Below are 21,245 nucleotides of genomic sequence, written 5' to 3' on the forward strand. Positions count from 1 at the left end.
CCCACCTAAGGAAGTCTCTTGTCTTTTTTTTTTTTTTTTTTTTTTTTGTCTTTTTAAAACCTCACCCCAGGATTTAGAGGGATAGAGAGAGAGGGGGGGGGGGGGCATTGATGTGAGAGAAACATTGATTGGTTGCCTTCCATTTGTTCCCTGAGGTTATATGGGATGACACTCCACACAACTGAGCCACCCATCCGGGGCTCTTTGCCTTTTGACTGACACAAGTTTGTGCTTAGAATGCGTCCTCCATGTCTGGTTATTCCTTTAATTGTGTCTTCTCTGGCAAGTGTCTCTGGAGCTCTGGTCATCTTCCCTATTCATAGGAAAATAAATGGGGATGAGATTTGTCTCCTCAAATGTAGACTTTCATAAACAAGGAACTGAAGTGGGCAATAGAAAAAAAAGAAGAGGAAGCTTTAATTCGGGAAAAGGGATTTTAAAGGCAGTTCATGGCCAGACTGGGTGTCTCCTGACTGGTGGAGACACCAATTGCTATTTTCTGTCACTCACAGGAACATGGGTGTAAAATGAGGTGCCTGCTAACCAGAACTTGCTAGATCCCAACTGGGTGTCCCAGTTAAGATTTCTGTGCCATTGAAATTCTAACCATAAGACATTTGGCCGCAGAAACTCAGTCTCACTTACCCTTCTCATTGTGGTTTCTCCTTTCTGCTATGAAAAGTCAGCTTCCCAAATGTGACATTTCTGTTCATTACAAAATGAAATCACTGATCCATTTAATTAACACTTGCTGTAATTTCTCAGTGATTCCCAGTGTGAGGGGTGGATGTGAGAGGGAAGTGGAGGAGTGAGGGGCCAGAGGGGGGACCTGGCAGATGCCATCGGCTGCACAGTGTTCGGTCCACTGCAGTCAGAGGCTCCCACGACTTCAGGGCTTCAGGGCCTTTTGTGTATGTATTGTGTGCAAACACATGACCTGGCGCATATTTAGTCCTACCTCAGACAGTGTGATAAAACATTCCTGGTTGGGGTCACCTGGGCCAGGTTTTGTGTGGCATTGCTCATGGAGCCCAAAGACCACTCTTGGCCCAGTATTCCTTTGCTTCAAAAAGAAGCCCTAAGATCCAGTCCTGCCAAGTCTGCTGAAGAACCTGTTAAAGTGTAGGTTTTGTTATGGTTCAGGTACAGTGAGGCCAGTACACCAGGAGACAGCTGCCATTGAAAAGGCAGTTTGCTACTCAGAGTTCCCAAGAGGCACAGACACACCAAGCCAGGTGGACAGTGAACTGGGGGCAAGAGCCTCTGTTGTTTCTGGGGGAGAAATGGGTGAGGACTGGCTACTTTGAATAATTTCAGAGGATCTGGGGCTAAGGGGCTGTCTCAAGTCGTTGGTTCATTGCCCTGGAGTGATTAGGGTGGGTGGGTCTGGCCCTGAGTGTGAGAACCCTCTAGAGGAGACGGGAGGGGGGTGGGCGTGCTCCCCAGGTGAGTCCTTTAGTATCTCTAGGAATAGGCTAATGCTAGGAGGGCGGACCCTCCAGAGTTAGTGAGGCCCCAGATGTGGGTATTAACCCATGGTTAGTGTAGAACCAGATTTGGAATTCTCCATTCAGATTCTCTGAATCTACAAGAAAATGCTCATTTTGGGGGGTTTCCCCAGAGTCCTGGAATTTTCTTTGTGAACAGGGTGGTAGTTAAAGAAATCAACATCGCCACCTACTGCCGAAAAGGTGTACCTTTGACAAGGCTTTCAGAAAAAGAAGTCAAAACTGGTTTAAAAAAAAGAGAGAAAATAAAAAATATCTACTGTGAACTGAAACCACCATCATTTGCCTTTTCCCTAGAAGTTTCTCCTCCCCGGGGCGTTGGGCCTCGGGGTATGCACTGAGATGTCTGAGGCCTGTTTCTCTCTAGGCATTTTGACTCACTAGTTCTCTAGCACAGATGGAAAGTTCAGGATGAGTTGAATATCCCCGGTTATAGAATAATAATATGACAGGCCTGGAACTCACAGGGTTTTCCAGGATGTTTCTTGGTGATAAAGGTTAACAGGAAACTGCTTTACAATTTGTGTCAAGAGAAGATGAATTGCTTTCTTCATGTGAGAATACGCTTGTTATTTCCTCTACCTTCCTGCCTCTTGGACAGCCAGACAACACAGAACTCGGTGGAAATGAGAGTTGTTGCAAAAATAAAAAGGTAGAATTTGCCCTCTCATTTCAGTTTTCCATTATTAGAGTTGAAAATGGAATTGTTATGCTTCCTTAATATACTGGTGAGAAAATTGGGGCTGGAGAGACAGAATGTCTTCACTCCTAAATTCTCAAGAATGAAAGCAAATGCAATAAAGCTATAAGGCATTGCTTTGAAGTAAGTTACTTCAGACCCAACAGGTTTAGACTCACAATTATTATTACAGAGCTCAGCTCACTCGCGGTTGAACTCAAGATGCCTCTGCTGTTGTTTGGCTTTAGGAGTTCACAGTTGATTTCTTTAACTACCACCCCGTTCACAGAATCTGAATCTGACTGAACAACTTTCCATGTTCACAGTGAGGGAGGGACAAGGGCAAGAGCTGGATGTGGAATATAAAACCCCGTAACCTAGAATTTTGTGACATCTGGGAAACAATGTATTTCTTCTCCTTCCTGCATTGCCTTCATTGCCCATTTCACTGTCCAGTAGAACTCCAGCCAATGGTGAGTGGAGAGTTTCATTCACAGATGCATAGTGAGCTCAGGTTCATGCCAGGCACTGTAGTGGTGCTGGAGAGGCACTAGGACCAGGAGGGAACAACAGCAGCCTCCTTAGGGAACTTCCCAGGGAACAGAAAATTACAGGACCCGCAGGCAGTGCCACAGGCAGAGGGTGTCCTGGGAAAGGAGCGCTTCTGTGGGGAGAGAGTGGAATCAGATAAAATGTGTGATGGTCCTGAGCCAAGGGCTGGAGTGAGTTAGGGTGTGGGGGATTGTTTGGGGGGCCAGTGAGAGGAATAGGCAAAAAGCAAGTTTCATCTGTAATAGCCACACCTGCAAGTCACCCAGCCTAACTGGCATTCTTCTTCCCTCTCGTCCCCTCCTCTCCTGTCCCTTTACTCCCCTGGGTTTTCCCCTCCCTTCCTTCCTTTTTCATTTTGCTATTCTGACTACCCCTTTTCAAAAGCCCTTTACAGTGGATGTAGATTTTAATTAAATCAACTTTAACTTATTTTGCTTTGAGATGTAGAATTTGCTACTGCTTTGCAAGTCTCCATTATTAGGGAACTGAAAGTTATACAACTGGACAGTTCTTCTGAGACCACCACCACAGATGCTACATGGAGGCATCCACATCCTACGGCACCTGCTCTGGGAGGCAGATGCCTTCAGTCATTCAGTCATTCACTCATTCATTTACTTTTACAGGAGAGGAGGTGTGGTAGAGGTCAACCAGCTTTCTCATTCCCAGGCTTTGCAAGAATGGGGGCCATAAAGTGATTTCCAAAAATTCTGTAGACTCTTACGTGATGGTAATTGCATTGCTATCTGTTGATTGGAAATATCTGCTAATACTTTAAGTGAATTTAAATTTAAATGAATCTGTAATGTATTACAACAGCCTCCACACACATTTGAAAAATGATAGAACACATTATTTAGTCAGTCTGTAGACAAAAGTTTGCTAACTGGTGGACCGTGGACTTGACCTAGCATATGGACATGTTTTGTTTGCCTTATATAATGTTGGTTTATTGTTTTTGCTGTTGTTATTGTTTTAATCTGAATTAGTTTCCTGTACCTAAAAGCAGTAGATTTCTTAGATGTAGAACTGCTGACCAAGTCCTGCTATCTCCTTTTACAATCTGGGAAAGAAGCCCAGAGAGATTATGTTACTTGTCCTAAATCACACTGAGCTGGGACCAGATCACTGGCCTCTTGACTTCTTCCCCAGGATCCTTTCCACCATCTTATAATGCTGTTCTAGAACATTATACCATTCGTTTCTTCTCTTTTCACCTGCAGTCTACTCTTGGTATCCCTGGTTTCTGTGCGGCAAGTATCCAGGGCCCCCCAAGAGTTGTCACACCCATTCAGAGCTTCTCCTCCTCCAAGGCTCTGCATTTCAATCATCTCCTCTTTCCCCTCTCATCACAGCGCCTACTCTCTTAGTGCAGCTGATCCTTATCTAATGAAGGGATTTAATAAACTCCAAAGTCAATGTGTAAAGGTGCACTTAATGTAAACTTCAATAATTTCAGCATGTTTCATCCTGAAAAAAAAATCCATGAGCTCCATCTAGATAAAAATTCAACTCTCGTGTGGCTTAATATGTATTAATATTATAGCGTTACACATGTCACAGCCCTCTGCATGTGCAGAAATCAGACCACACTTAACCACCTTCGGGAAGAAAGGTCACAACCATTTCTCAGAGAAATATGGCCCCTGGTTTGATTAAGCAGAAGAAACTATCTTTTGAAAATCCAGCTCAACAATGATTAGGACACAAATGTACTGTATTGAAAACAAATAATGTGTTGTTTTTTTTTAAAAAAAAAAAAAAAGGAAAGCAAATAAGGAAAAAGAAAGTAGATGGTCGAGTGTAAGTCCACTCTAAGAAGCTGATAGCAAGCCCAGTTCCTTAGCCCACGATAAGGGCTATCAGGCATGATGGTTCTATAAATGAAATCATATGAAAATAACCAATCACTCCTTTTTCTTGTGTTCATCTTGGACTGGGAGCACTAGTCCTCATGTCAAATCCTGTAGCTCGGAGAACAGTATGTTATCTGCTTGGTAGGTGCTTCTGTGATTCATCTGCAGTTTTTTCTCTTCCAGGTTCTACATAGAAAGCATTTCATACCTAAAGGATAATGCCACCATTGAGCTCTTCTTTCTGAATGCTAAGTCCTGTATCTACAAGGTAAGAGTTTCCCATTGAAATCTGAAAGTATATTTTGAAGCTGGAAAGCCCAAGTTGTCTCTCATGTGATTTTAAGGCTTAGTAGGAATAACTTATAAATTAATTACTATAAATAAATGACAACTTCATGAAACTAGAGCTACCAGTTTAATAGTGTGACTCCTGATCCCAGCACTGTGGTTTTGGCCCTTGAGGTGCTCTTTAACCTGATCTTAGGGGCCTCCTTAACCTGGCAACTGGCACAAAGAGGAAACCTAGACAAGTATGACTAATGCACTAGTCATCTTAGGTCGCACTAGTATGAATGAACTTATAACCAAATGCATTTATTTCTTACCATTTTTAGACTTTCTAGCAGCATCTCTCAAAGAGATGCTATTGGACTTAGGGTGGGACATATTTTTTTAATTGTGTTAAAATACACATAAAATTCACTATCATAACCATTGATATATGTACAGTTCACTGGTACTGAATGCATTTACATCATTACCACCATCTTCAGAATTCTTTTCATCTTATGAAACTGAAACTCTACCCATTAAACACTTAATTCATTCCTCCTCCCACTAGACCTTAGTAACTACCTTTCTACCTTCTGTCTCTATGAATTTCACTGATATAGGTACCTCATATAAGTGGAATCAAACAGTACAGGGTGGAGCAAAAGCAGTTTACAGCTGTTTGTGTGGAAAATAATACAGTAATAAATAAATAATAATACAAAAATAAACTCTGTGTTTCATGTACTCACAACTATATACCTACTTTTGCCCTGCCCTGTATTTGTTATTGTGTGACTGGCTTATTTCACTTGGTATAATATCCTCAAAATTAATCCATGTTACAGCATGTGTCAAAATGCCCTTTCTTTTTAAGGCTGAATAATATTTAATTATCTGGATATACCAAGGCCTGTTTATCCATTCCTTCATCAATGGTCCCTTGGGTCACTTTCACCTTTTGCTATTGTGAATAATGCTACTATGAACATGGGTTTATAAATATCTGTACAAGTCCCTGCTTTCAGTTGTCTTGGGTGTATACCCAGAAGTGGTATTGCTGTATCATATGTAATTCTATGTTTAATCTGAGAAGCTGCCATACTGATTTCCATAGTGACTGCACCAATTTATATTCCCACCAACAATGGATAAAGGTTCCAATTCCTCCGCATCCTTGCCAACACTTATCTTCTGTGTTATTGTTTTTTTAAATAATAGCCATCTTGATAGTGTGAGGTCTTATCTTGTGATTTTGATTTGCATTTCCCTAATAGTAAGGTTGAACATCTTTCCATATGCTCAGTGGCCATTTGTACATCTTCTTTAGAGGAATGTCTATTCAAAAACAGTTCTTAATTGGGTGGGACGGTCTACACCCAGTTCCCCCATATGCTAATAGTGTTTTCTTTCATTGGAAAACCCACATGCCCACACCCATTTCCAGCAAACACCCCTTCCCTTCCAGGAAAGAGGTGCTTGCAGAGCACCCCCTGGGTTGAGAAGCACCACTAGGAAAACATTTTTAAAGTAAACAGCCACTCTGCTGGCCCCCAGCATGCACCCTGGGTCCCACTACTGCAGCCCTCAGCACACACGCCACGTGTGCTTGTTAGCAACATAAAGACAGGTGATACCCGCTCAGGTCTTACAGTGGCAGTCTGGGTGCTGAGTGCCTCCCGGAAGTTGTGTGGCTGAATCTTCACAACACCTTGAGGGGAATACTACTTTTTATCTCTTTTTCCCTGTGAGGAAGATGAGGCACAGGGAGGTTACAAGATTCGCCTGTGGTCACACATCTACTGAATGGCAGTCTCAATGGGGTTGAGCTCAGTCACCTGCGCCCTGGAGGGCATACTCTCCTCAGAGTAGAAGATGCCCCTGCATCCAGAAAACTTCAAAGCCAAGTACACGTGTTATAAAATGGTCAGTGGTTATATTCGAAGGAGTCTGAGGAGATTCCCACTGCCTATATTTTCACATTTTGACTAAACCCAGTTTTGGGGGATTTCAACAACCCATAACCATTCACACACACACACACACACACACACATTTTCTCTCTCTCTCTCTCTCTCTCTCTCTCTCTCTCTCTCTCTCACACACACACACACACACACACACACACACACACACACACACACTCACAGAGTTGAAATGGTGTATCAGCCATCACTTTTCCTTCTGGAAGTACTTCAGCACTTTCATTGCACAGAATAGTTTTACCAAATGCAAATATTCAAACTAATATTTGTAGTTATCAAATTCAGTTCTGTGAGAGGACCACACTTGGTGACAGCTACTGAGCCAGGGCTTACACTGGGTTCAAACCCAGTGGCTCAAGACTAAAATATTTTGAGTTTTTGCTGAATCGAGGGAAAAGTCCCTAAATGTAGTTCCAAGAACATGCAGGTTCCTTCCTTTCTCCAAGCCCTTGTTTTCCCATTATAATGTGGAAATCATAATACCAAATTTACATGCCTTACAGATTGTAAGAGTAACTGCTGCTTTTTGTTTAATGAATGTAAGCACACTTGGAAATGGTCAGAAATAAAAAGTGAGCACTGTCCACCAGATGGCAGACGTGGGCAGTAAATGTTGGGAAAGTCACTGACCTGATGAAACCACACTCAACGCAGGCAAGTACAGAATTACCCCAAACCGTGCTTGTTCAAGCAGCTGGGTGAAGGGAGAGAAAGTTTCCCTCTCGGGGTTGTTCAGTTCAGTCTAGTCACAAATGCTGAGCTGGAGCTGAAGCCTACAGTGCTTCTAGGACTCTGGGATTCATGGGAAATAAAAATAGGATAAATCCTTCCAACGAAATACCAGGTTCCCAAGTGAAGGTGATGATGCATATTCATTTATGATCACGGTGCCCACAGCAGCAGTCTGCCTACTGACATGGGGGAGGGTGTCAGTTCAGAACCCAGCTGCCTTGTCTCCAGAGCTATCCTAGAGCTTGGCCATGCCAATGACCCAGGGATGGCTGTTCTACAGTTTCTATAGGACACCAAACAGCATCATGGATGACTTGTTTCTCTCCCTGTCATCAAAAATAATTTGCATAAATCAACACTTAGAGATTATTTTTACAATGTTCACATATATTACTTTATTTGAGCTTCATGAGTGAGGTTGAACAGGACACATTAACTTTCAAGAGGAAGGAAACTGATGTCAGGGAGGTTACGGGACTTACTCAGAGACAAAGGGCCTGGTGTGACCTATTGTGCACAGTTGTAAACATGTAAAGACCTTGGGAGTTTCAGTAGTTTCAGTAGCACAGTGATTGTGATTAAGAATTTAGGTTTGGTGTCTGACAGACTTGGTTTCCCTTTCCAGCTCTGCCTCTTAGTAAATGCAAAATATGTGGACACCCTCTGTGGTGTCTCCAAGCTTAATTTTCCACTTTGGTTTGCAAGGGTATTAAAAGACCCTACCCACAACCTTCTTGAGAAAATCAGGCGAGATAAAGCATGAATGTGGATAGCACCCGCCAGGCACTCTGCTAGCTCCTGTTGAGATAGAAGTGCTCACTTGGGTTCAGGCCCGAGGAGGTGTTTATCTTGGCTGTGATCTTCTTTGAGTCACTCATGCTGCCCTGGAGCCAGAGGGTGGTGCCAGACATAACCTGTAGATGATGCTGATACCACAGGCTTCAGTTGACACAGCACAGGTTTAATATCAGCTCCCTTTCTGTTTCTTGGGGAATGAGTCCTATAGCATGCTGGAATCCAAGTTGTTCCAATAAAATAAGCTGTTTAGAACCAAGATGGCTGCGTAGGTAACGTAGGTAAACGCCAGTACTTGCCACTTCCTACTAACTACATCAAAATTACAACTAAAATACAGACAACCATCATTCAGAACCACCAGAAGTGCAGGGCCTACAACTAGAGAAGTAAAGAAGAAACTACATAGAGACTGATAGGAGGGGCGGAGGCACGGAATGGACTGATCCAACATATGGCGTTATTATAATCGGGAAGGATTTAGTGGCTGTAGGGTCCCAGCCCCACACCAGGCCCCATAGCTTGAAAGAGAAGTCCCCATAACTTTGGGCTGTAAAAACCAGTGGGGATTGGGGCTGAGTGACACAGACGCTGCTGGAGACCCAGGGAGTTCCTCTTTAAAGGGCTGGTGCACAAACTTATATGGTCCCTCTCTCCTTCTGAGTTCCAGCTCTGGGTGGCAGCATTTGGGGAACCAGGGACATACTGGGATGTACTGGATTGTTTGGTATCAGGACAGGATCTCAGGGGTGGCTTTCTCCCAGACAGGGGTGCTCGCAGGGGTCATTGTTCCTGTGCTGGGACCTCCCCCAGTCGCAGAGCTGACTCGTAGCCATATCTGAGTTTCTATCAGCATGGCTTACACTATTTGCTCCTACCTGGTGATTCCCTGAGACCCCCACCCCATTGAACTTGCAGCCCCACCCTAACTGTTTGCAGAGGCTTTTCTATATGACTGGCCTGTCCTGGATCAGGCTTCAGACTTTCCTAAAATCTCTTAAACAAGTAGCAGCTGGTGTCAGCATGCCCCATACCTATCAATAAGAGGCTCAAGACCCAGCACTAGCACTAGCCTGCCTCACCTGGACATTTCCAAGCCCATTGCAAATAGCAGCCATCTGCTGATAGCTTCATAGCTCCTGCCTGGGTAGCCCCAGGCAGTGACTGACTTTGCACCTCCCCAGAGGCCCCAAAGCCAGTGCACCTGGTAGACAGCTTCAGATCATACCAGATTACAACTCCGCACATCCACAAGCAACACACTCAAGGGGCAGATGCAGTAAGCCCCAAAGCCCCACTGAAGCAAGTTCTGCCCCATAGGGGTGTCTCCTGCATAGTAGCTCTTCCACTGTACTTGCAGCTAGTCCTCACAGCCAATTGGCCTGGAGGTCAACTCCTCCCAGTGACGCCAACAGCAATCAAGTGGTGAATAGCAAACAAGATTGTGTACACACTCACACAGGGGTGCACTTAGAGTGCCCAGCTCAGGTAACTGGGAAGTCTGAGCAACTGGGTCCTACAGGACTCCTACTACACAAGGCCACTCTACCAATTCCAGGAGACACAGCAACTCTACCTAATACATAGAAACAAGCACAGCAAAGCAGCTAAAATGTGGAGACAAAGAAACATGTCACAAATGAAAGAACAGAAGAAATCTCTAGAAAGAGAAATAAATGAAATAGAAGCAAGCAGATTACTGGATACAGAGTTCAAAACAATGGTTATAAGGTTGCTCAAAGATATGAATGATAGCTTCAAGGGACTCAAAGAGAGCTTCAAGGGACTTAGTGAGACTTTCAAGGATCTTAAGGAGAATTTCAAAGACATGAAAAAGGACCAGTCAGAAATTAAGCATACACTAAATAAAATAAAGAATAATTTACAGGGATTCATCAGTAGAGTAGAGGATTCCAAGAATCAAATCAACAATTTTGAATATGAGGAAGAAAAAACATCAGAAGAGCAAAAGGAAAAAAGAATCCAAAAATATGAAGATAGTGCAAGGAGCATCTGGGACAACTTCAAGCATACCAACATTTGAATTATGGGGGTGACAGAAGGAGAAGAGAGAGAGCAAGATATTGAAAACCTATTTGAAGAAATAATGACAGAAAACTTCCCCTATCTGATGAAAGAAATAAACTCACAAGTCCATGAAGCCCAGAGAGTCCCAAACAAGAGGAACCCAAAGAGGCCCATACCAAAACACATCATAAGTAAAAGGCCAGGGATAAAGATAAAGAGGGAATCTTTAAAAGCAGCAAGAGAAAAGCAGTTAGTTACCTACAAGGGAGTACCCATACAACTGTCAGATGATTTCTCAACAGAAACTTTGCAGGCCAGAAAAGAGTGGTGAATAGCAAGGACCTACAACCAAGGTCATTCTACCCAGCAAAGCTGTCATTTAGAATTGAAGGTCAAATAAAGAGCTTCACAGACAAGAAAAAGCTAAAGAAGTTCATCGCCACCAAACCAGCATTACATGAAATGTTGAAGGGTGTTCTTTAAAAGGAAGAGGGCGGGGGGAGAGGAGGATGAGGAGGAAGGAGATGAAGAAGAAGAAGAAGAAGAAGAAGAAGAAGGAGGAGGAGGAGGAGGAGGAGGAGGAGGAGGAGGAGGAGGAGGAGGAGATAAAAATATAAACAATAAAATGGCAATAAATACATATCTATCAACAATTGAATCTAAAAATCAAAATAAACGAACAAGGAAGCTAATGATTGAAATAAACTGGAATAAAATAGAACCAGAGGCATGGAAACATGGAACAGACTGACACATCTCAGAGGGAAGCAGGGAGGGGGAGAGGTGAGACATTAACCAGAGATCTTATATGCATATATGCATTACCTATGGACACAGACAATAGGATGGTGAACCAGGTGGAGAGGGGCAATGGGGGAAATAGAGGGGCATCTGTAATGCTACTCTCAACAATAAAGATTTTTTTAAAATAAGCTGTTTATTCCTGTTTCTTCTAAGTCCCTGTTTCATTCACTTTTCAAAGCATAAATATTTATTTTTATCAAAGTAACATATAACACAGATATTAATGTAGGCAAAAATAGAAGGCAGCAGGGAAAGAGGAAGACCAAATATGAGATGGATTGACTCCATAAAAGCAGGTGTAGGTGTGAGTCTACAGGAGCTGGGCAGGACTGTTGACAGGACACTCACATCACTCACTCATAGAGTCACCTATGACACAGTTTAAAAACCAAATGGTTCTAAGAGGCTTTTTATGGAAAAGAGCTCCACCCCTAGTCCTACCACCTTTAACCATTTTAGCTGTTTCTTCCGGTATTTGCTTCTCTATTTCTAAATAATTGGCACAGGGCGTTATTCCTTGATTTATCCATTTTAGATTTATTGAGTTCCTGTTAAGATAGGTGAGGGTTAAGGTCTCCTATACAACTATCTACACTATGCCTTTCCCATTTTCCCAGTGTGGTGATAGCGCAGTCCTGGGAGAAAGCACAGCCGTCAGCATTACATTATTATGACTAATCCAAGCAGCATCCTATGTTTGTGATTCTTTTTTCAGATAACCAGATGTTTTACCTAAAGGTGATAATTGCCTTGCTGTTACTTGTTTCTTTTCTATGTCCCCATTATTACTTCCCCAAAGGCTCCCACAGACTCCTAAATGCACACCAATATTAATTTCCAAATGCATCAGGTGATTCACCAGCTCGCTTTGGTTTGGTTTTGGTTGTTTCTGCTTTGTGTTGTTTTTCTTGGGCCCTCCCTTTTGGAGCCCTCTGTCCTCTTGCTCCAGTCTGGATGTGGCATCATTCATAGACCTCATGAAAGACACCTGTTCCCCATCCCGTCTCAGCTGTGGGGTGGGTTGTTTGTTTACTGAATCCTGAGTCTTCCTGTGTTTTATTTTATACCATCATTTCACTGGACAACCTCCTCCAGAAATCCAGAGAAAATGCATATGGCAAGGAAAATGTTTGGGTGCTTGCAAATCTGAAAAAGTCTTCTACCTTCATATCTGATCAATTGTTTGACTGTATGTAAATACATACAGGATGACGATTTCTCTCAGGGTATCACAAGTGTTGCTTCAGAGTCACCTGCTTTGATACCTCATTTCTCCTATTTTTCATCTCTTTTTATTCTTCTAGGAGATTTCATCAATATTATCTTTAATCTTCTCTATTGACTTTTTAAACTTTGCTGTCATGTTTTTAATTTCTAAGACTTCCTTCATTTTATCTGTTTTTTTCTTTTTATCCTATCTAATAAAAGAGTAATATGCAAATTGACCATCACTCCAAGACACAAGATGGCCGCCCCCATGTGGCCAAAGATGGCTGCCCCCATGTGGACACAAGATGGCCACCACAAGATGGCCAGCAGGGGAGGGCAGTTGTGGGCAGTTGGGGGTGACCAGGCCGGCAGAGGAGGGCAGTTGGGGGAGACCAGGCCAGCAAGGGAGGGCAGTTGGGGGGGGATCCAGGCCTGTAGGGGAGGGCAGTTGGGGGGGACCAGGCCTGCAGAGGAGGACAGTTGGGGGGGACCCAGGCCTGCAGGGGAGAGCAGTTGTGGGCAATCAGGCCAGCAGGGAGGACAGTTAGGGGTGACCAGACTGGCAGGGGAGGGCAGTTAGGGGTGACCAGGCCAGCAGGGGAGGGCAGTTAGGGGCAATCAGGCCTGCCGGGGAGCAGTTAGGTGTCGATCAGGCTGGCAGGAGAGTGGTTAGAGGTGATCAGGCTGGCAGGCAGAAGCGGTTAGGGGCAATCAGGCAGAGGCAGGCAAGCGGTTGGGAGCCAGCAGTCCTGGATTGGGAGAGGGATGTCCGACCGCCCTTTTAGGCCCGATCCTACTGGGATCGGGCCTAAAAGGGCGGTCGGACATCCCTCAAGAGGTCCCAGATTGGAGAGGGTAGAGGCTGGGCTGAGGAACATCCCTCGCCCATGCATGAATTTCATGCACCAGGCCTCTAGTGCATGTATATTGTTCTATTCTTGTTTTTGAATCTAATATTCTTTTATTGTTCTGATAATATTATCATGGGTGTTCTGTCTAGTTTTTCTTTCCTCTTTCTTTTTCTTTTTTTGCTGTTTGTTTATCATGGTTTGTGTCTTTCATTAGGAGACTTTGACTTTCTTGATAATCTGTTGACCCTGGTCTGTTTGTGGACATTAATGAGAGAGGCACTTAAAAACTAACTGATGCTCCCAGGGCCCAAGAGGGGGTGGTCCCCCCTGGTGGGCATCCCTGTGGAGGGATCCATTGGCAAACTGGTTCTTTCAGTGTGAACCCCTGGTATCAGTGTCCTTTCTTTGTGGCTCTTCATTAAGTCCAGAGGAGACCCCTACCCCCTCCTTCTTGCCTGGTGAAGGCAATGGCCTCCATTCAGGGTATAGATGCCCTTTTAATCCTTGACTTTTAGTACACCTCATCCCAGCTTCCTATTCATCTCCAGGGAACAAACCTTGGGTTTCTTCAACAGCAAAGAAGTGAGAAACAGGTTTTTGTTTTATCTTTTTTCCCAAACTACAATACCACCTTCCTACCTTCCACTCTTTCTTCACCAGGAGGAATTAGACCCATATCCAAAGTGGGTTTCTCTCTCACTTTCCCTGCTTTCCACCCCCCTTATTTCCTACAAAAGGAGCAGGAAAGTACAGTGCTAACCTATTCAAGTGGCAAAAAAATAGACTCCAGTAATGAGAAAGCAGGGCTGTAATTGTCTGTCTGAGTGAAGCAGGAGGGAGTACAGAATGGGGGCACCAATGCCCACACGCTCCAACAGCACTTCTGATGTGTTTTAACTCAGCTAAGGTGACATGTGGGTGATGGGAAGGAAATTTATGACCAGAGGATGGGGAGATTCATTTAGAAATCTGTCTGGTCCCATGGCAAACTCCTCTGGGAATTGTGCCTGGGGATGTTATGTGTTCCCTGGGAAGAGACACAAGAAAGCAGAGCTCTCCTGCCAAGCCTTCCATCGGGTTCTCTCCCTCTTAGATGTCAAAAGGAGACAGTGGACATGTCACACTACACAGGCATGGTTGGGTGGACATAGATTCTCATCTCAGCTCTGTCCCCACCTTCAGGCTGCAGGATCAAATGCTGCCTGCTTTGAGTTCTGCACTGACAAAGTGAAATTGATGTCAAAAGTTAATCACCATAATAATTTGCAGTAGCCTTGCAAACAATTAGTGCTAGGACATAAAATGTCAGTGTCTGTTTAATTTTTTTAAAGGATTCCCATAGAATATAGAAGTTAAAGTTATAAGGGAAATCTGAGACCCAGCCCCCAACACTTTTCAGAGAGGCAAGAAAATTGGCTCCCACACTGAAAGATCTTCTATCTCCATTCAATTCCTCGTAAGAGTAATTTGATACTTATGTGATTTCAGTCAGGTGACGTGAGGGACTAGTCAAATAATTAACTGTGTAATTATGAATTTCATGTTCATGCTGTATGACCCGGTCCAGACTTCCAGGGATCAGCTGTTCACTCTATAACTGTATTTGTCAAATTTAAATTATGCTTTACCTCAACCCTTATCCAACAATGATCGCCGAGGAAACAGGACCCATGGTCACCATCTGAAGAGAATGGAAATGTGCCTCTTTGGGTTGGAGGAAAAGTTGTCAGGAGCATTTTTCTGAATTTTTATGATCACCTTCCATGACTGGTCACTGAACTAGTCACATAGTCAAAGCTCAGTAAATTGTTTTTGATTGGTTACTTTCCAACCCCAGGGAGCAAGGATTCACACATTTCCTGGGAAATTATCAAGTTTGGTGCCTACCTGTGCTCACTGAGAGCAAGCAGATCATGTCAGAAAAGAAAATTCCTGTGTTAGGTGTGGTAGGGGGGTCTTGTCCAACCTTCTTTTTCAAGATTTTCACATTGGTCTGGGACCTTCACATATTACTGGAGCTTAAATATTCAGCCTTGGGCAATGCTTGCCACTTAGTCTAAATACCATCACTCTTGACAAGATTGAAATAAGTGGTCTTTATCTAAGATCTTCAAAGGGCTTTGCTAATGAACAGATGATATCATCTCCTCTGAAGATGGGAGGAACACAGCCCAGAATCAAGTCCCACAGGACAAAGGAACCAACATAAAGATTAGTCTCAGACTTATAGTATCCTAATCCTTATCTCTTAGTATGATTATTGCAGGAGTAGTGTGTGCTCATATCACAGTGAGAGGAAGAGAAGGCCCTTCATTTTCAACTCTAGAAACAAACTCATGTGGACTCATTATTTTGGCTGCTCATGACCTCTAAAAGATTCCTCAGGGTCATGAGATGGTCTGTGTGCAGTGGACAGCAGGAGCCATCCTTGAGCCACAAAATGAGATTGGGGGCCCAGCATGAATGGCATGTACCCCAGTGGATCATTAGACAAACATGAAGTGACATGACTGAAAAACTGGCAAAGGGCTAGAAAGAGGAATTGTGCAAGATCACATCAGTCTTATCATGCACCACAGCTCCTGTTTGCCCAGGGGCGAGTTCTTGTAGTCATTATGAGTTGTGCAAGAAGGCGGGGCAGTTATACAGCCACAAGGAGGCAAAGTGTGGGCATCAGAACCCACTTGGATGATACACACACACACAATGCTGCCCACATCTTTAAAAAATACATAGCTCACTGAAGATTTCTATGTACACCAAAAGTGCTGGAGAGCAGAGGCAAAACTGTGGAGTTCAGATGATCTATAAACACCAGTGAATGAAAATAAATAATACAGACATGATATTTGTAGTGGGTCTTAGAGTTTCCAACTCACATCTACGTTTATGTCTCATCAAACTCAGTAAAATAATTGGAAAAGAAATTGTTATTCCCGTTCGACTGAGGAAGAAGGTGAAATTCAAGATCATTGATTTATTCACTGTCCCACATCTGTTTGGGGGTTAGAACTAGAACCTGGAATGTTCAAGTGAGCATAGAAATTATCTTAAGGAGGACGGAAAGAAACGACACTCTTTAGATGTTTTATGGGTGACAAGAAAGGTGGTCACAGTTGGTAGGATTCATTCAGAAAACTATTGGGCCAGCCCTGTAAGTCATTCTGAATGGCCTTTGCAAAGGTCGTCCTCATTGGAAGCTTCTCGACCTACCTTGTAGTCATCAGTCATATTTTGTTATAATTATCTCATTAATCTCACGTGAAAGTTGAAATTTCTGTCATTCCTGATGATGGAGGGATGCTTCTCATTAAGATTCTTTGTTGAGTGGAAAGACCATCACTACATTCCTTGGTGCCAGGGGAGCATGAAGATATCCTCCAGCTCTCAGGACTTTTGGAGACAGTCCATAACACCTGCCACTTAGGGTTCTCATGGGGCTATTTGTTTGGAACACTTGGAGACCCCAAGGTGGAAATCTTTCTGAGAATTGTTAGGCATTATGCTGCTGACAAATGACCTCAGGCCTCTTCCTTCCAACTGCCTAATCACCTGGGATAAAGCCATGCTGACTGGGAGGAAGGGAAGCCATCCCCAGCCTGCTCTGAACACATGCACACACCTGCAGATAGTCACACTTTGACTTTCCCTGCCATCTTTCAAAAGATTAAAGAAAGCAGCACACATTATTCAGTAGTACGTGAAACAGACACCCCCAAATGCACACCAAATGGCCTCAATAACTACCAGACATCACATTCCCTTCTACCCACACTACTCCTCTTACCAGTAAGGCCCAGGATTAAATATCACATGGCCACCAGAACACCATAGATTCCCAGGCAAGATTACAGCTCAGCAAGCCCTGCTGACACCCATCCTCAGGCGGTTCTGAGAGCATTGGGGGCCTGGGTGGTGCAGGTGAGAAATGCCCATAGATCTTCCCTGAAGGGTCTTCTCCTGGTCCCCCTCCTTCTTTCTCATTTTGTTCCCAGTCAAGGAAAAACCCAGCATCCAGGAAAGTATGGGGGTTTTGCACACACTCTTTCTGGTCCCATTCAGTTTATTTTCTCTGCTTGAGCAGAAACACATGGAAGAAGCCACCTCTGGTTGCCAGAGAAGTCAGATGAGAAGAAGGTGGAGTCGTCTCTTCAATGTTATATAGTATCTAAGAGGAGGATCCCTGGAAACTTTTATCCACTCTTCTCCACAGGGAAGTCAGCTTTCAGGTTTTGAAGTCCAATGGGAAATGTGTGATGTGGGCAGAAAGTCTAGAGCAAACATGTCAAACTCGCAGTCAGCGTGCCGCATGCCTGGTTTATTTATGTGTGAGTTTGACATGCTTGGTCTAGAGCTCTGTGCCATCACAGTGGAATTTTAAAGATAAAATCAAGTGGCAGGCCCGGGTGTAAAAGGGGAAAACATTTTATTACAGTGGATATTAGAGACTGCAAGATAGTGAAGTGTTTTCTTCACAATTAGGAACATGTCTTCCCACCGTTCCCAGACCAATTCTTACACACACACCATGTAGATCTCTATCCTGACTTCTCTGAGCGTAAACTAGCTGATTCTTGAAAGCAATCAAAATTAAGTAGAAATGATAAGTAGAAATGATAAGTCATAATGCAGCTCTCTTTTCCATCAGATTTTGCAAATGTGTGGGATGTCTGGGCCACTCCCTTTGCTAATCCTTTTCCTCTATCTGGCCACTTTTTGATACTCGCTGTGTTTCCTATCTTCATTGGAAGATGGTTTAAGGTCAGAGAAGGTGAAAACTCACCCACTTAGATTTACTAGTTCCCACTTACCCTGAGGACAAATATGATGAGAAAGAACTTGGGTAAATCAGGTCAGACATTTAATTGTGCATTTTCAGTATACTGAAACATTAACTGTAATGTACTCTGAATAATAGTACATTACAGTTAATGTTCACCAACAGATTAGTGTCCAGCAGTCTCTCTGGGAACTGCACAATAGACTGTGTAAAACCAAATCAAATAAAAAAGACCTCTGTCTTCCCCACCCTGCTTCTCCCCACAGTGGGGCATTCTCATTTAGCAAATGAGTCAAATAATGAATTTAAAGCTGTGTTCTTGGTTTTGAGTTACACGTTAGTTAAGCCTCACCTTGGGTGTTAAATATTAGCCCACCATTGGCCCCTGGCTGCAGTGTAGGTGTAAATGTTTGACAGAAAAGTACACATCACAATACACTAACAGGTACACGTGAGTGACTTTGGAAAGCTGGTTGGTAGGAATGGAAATGAACATAGACTAGAAATCGTCCACTGTGGAGACCCTGGAACAGTGTTTCTGTTAAATCATTTGTACGCTGTTAAGTGATTTACATTCTCATGGCACCTGGTAATCCCAGAAATTTGATTCCAGGCATTCCTCCACATCTCAGCACTGACAGTCTGTGTCAGTGACAGCAGCCTTAAAGCTCCTTCAGCCGACTACGGGCATAGAATTATTGTCCCCTTTCTTCCATCTAGTCTTGTTAGTTCCCTTAGCCCACACTTCTAAGGCAGTTCAGTAGCAAACATTACTATTCATCTTTGAGATTCCTAAGCCTGAAAGAGGCGGAACCATATCCTTCCCGCAAAAGATACAGGTTTGCTTTAGTGCATTGTTTTGCACAGGGGCCCATTCTGGACCACACACACAAAATAATTAGAAACCTCCATGAATCAGAGTTTAGTTTGTAATTCAAATGAAAAGTAACTCTTGTTTTAGCTACCACTAATGATAGATGTGGTTCTGAAAATATGTTGGCTAAGACAGTGTCCTAATTGGTTTGGGGGATGCACACCCTCAGGAAGTTCACACACTGGACAGGAAGTTTTGGGTTGTCTCCAGCCCCGTCACTGCCACTAAGGCCTCCTGACTTTGGGCAAGTCCCTTACAGTTTTGGACTTCTGTTCTCAGCGTAAGCAGGGGCTGGGCTAGCTGTGTCTAAGTCTGTCCTCACTCTTAACTTTCTGTGCTCCAGTCACTGCAGGATCTAGAGATGTTAGAAAGGTAACAGTAATTTGACAACAGAAGCATCACGTCAGTTACTTTTCCTATTATTCTTCCATGCCGATGGACTCCAGGTTTCCCTTCATCTTTAAGATCTGTACTACAGGGTGTCCCCCCAAAATGTATATACACTTTAACAGCTCATAGCTCAATTTTGAAAATAAAATGTATTTTAATAAACACTGCCTTTATAATTATTCTAAGTGTGTGTATACATTTGGGGGGGGGGGACACCCTATATATAACAATACAGAGTTGTGAGCTTTAATTTGTTAAGAAGGTAGGTGTCATGTTAGGTGTTTATACTACACACACACAAAAACAAACAAAAAACACCCACACACACCCAAAGGGACTCAAGGAACATTTTGGAGGTGATAGATATGCTTATTACTTTGACAGGTGTATGCATTTGTCAAAACTCACCTAGTTATAGATATTCAACATGCGCAGCTTGTTGTGTTTATCAATTATACCTCGGTAAAGCTGTTTAGAAAGGAGATATGAACTATATACATATTGAAAAATATATATTAAATAGAAGAAAAAATATATATATTATTTTTTTCAAAAGTTTTATGTCCTTTTAAGACCATGTCCATGGATCATGATTAAAAATTTGGGGGAAGGAAGAGTAGGCCAGAGCATTTTTACACTGGAACTCCGGAAAGAGCTGACCCATAGTACAGGCTGCAGTGGCAGCCCACAGCTGCCTCGCATTCCTCAGTGCAGGAGATAAGTGTGGTGACCGAGGAACTGGATTCTTAATTTTTATTTTAATTTAAAGAGTCACAATCCCATTATAAAGTTTCCTTCAATAAAGTCTTACTGCTGGTTCTGAAGTAGAGTTTATGAAGAAAACGCAGTTCATTATCAAGCAACCTTACTCCATTGACAAATCAGATGAACAGATTTGTAACAAGCTGGGGACTGACCCATTCCTTAATTTCTCCTGAAGATTTAAAGATGGCGCCTTAGAGACGACTGTGCAGGCCCAGCACCACTGGGTCCATTCTGGCCAAGAGCCGTACAAAGGATGTCGGGAGCTCTTGGGGCCAAGTAATTCAGAGGCGTTGCCTTGGGACCCAGAGATGCTCATGCGTGTTTGAGATTCTGGGGAGCCCCTCGGGAAAAGCTCCTTTTAGGGAGATGGCAACTTCTTTAGGGAGAAGTTGCTGTCTGAGTAATACACCTTCCTTGTCGCTTATTTCTTTGCAGGAGCTGATTGATGTGGACAGCGAGGTGGTGTTTGAATTAGCCTCCTACATTTTACAGGTAGGTAGCCCTCCCCGCCTGACCACACCCAGAAGAAGAGGCGTAAGACTTAGTGCACAGCCAGCTGCCATTCCACAGCTCGGGGCCTCCAGTAGCTTAGCCACAGCGGGAAAAGATTACTAGGGACACTACATGAAGGCAGTAAATAAGAGCTCTGGTATTTCAGAATGTTAAGACAGCATCTGTACAAAGGAATATCACGTGTGTAACCTGAGCCTGGGGGAAGCAGATCATTCTGTGTCCCCATTTTCTTCAGCTTGGCCTTCTCCCCGACTCTGGAGAAAGCCAAGTAAACAGCAAGAATTAATTGCCAGGGCAATCACTTCGCAAGCTCTCTAGAAAGACAAGGACAAGACCTTTCCTTTATGTGAAAAAGAGATACACCAAATATGAGCAACATTGGTGATATTAGCAACACTGCAGGATGAATAGGAATTATGTCATCAGCTTATCCCTTCAACAAAGATTTATTGAACAAGTACTTTGTTCAAGGCATTCTAGGTTCATAAAGGTCCCACAGTCCCTCCCCGCCTCCACATCTTTAGTGCATTCAGAACATAGCCACTCTCCAAGGTAGAACCACCAGTAGCACCGAGACGCAGACCGTGCTGCCCAGACACCCACTGACTGAAAGTCTTTAAAGTAGAAAACGTAAGAGCAGGGCCCAGAGGTGGG

At 43.5% G+C, this 21,245-nt stretch overlaps 1 protein-coding gene across 6 annotated transcripts in view; it reads left to right on the forward strand.

Moving 5' to 3' along the window:
- Window positions 1–21,245, forward strand: part of FRMD4A (FERM domain containing 4A) — a 656,887-nt gene that overhangs the window by 510,596 nt on the left and 125,046 nt on the right. For all 6 annotated transcript variants that reach the window (XM_080647786.1, XM_080647785.1, XM_080647787.1 and 3 more), the window contains 2 exons: window positions 4,779–4,863; window positions 20,514–20,570. In XM_080647786.1, coding sequence (XP_080503912.1) covers window positions 4,779–4,863; window positions 20,514–20,570 — 142 coding nt within the window. The remainder of the gene's footprint in view (window positions 1–4,778; window positions 4,864–20,513; window positions 20,571–21,245) is intronic.

This window comes from Plecotus auritus, assembly GCF_963455305.1.
Source record: "Plecotus auritus genome assembly, chromosome: 1".
NCBI classification, from domain to species: domain Eukaryota; kingdom Metazoa; phylum Chordata; class Mammalia; order Chiroptera; family Vespertilionidae; genus Plecotus; species Plecotus auritus.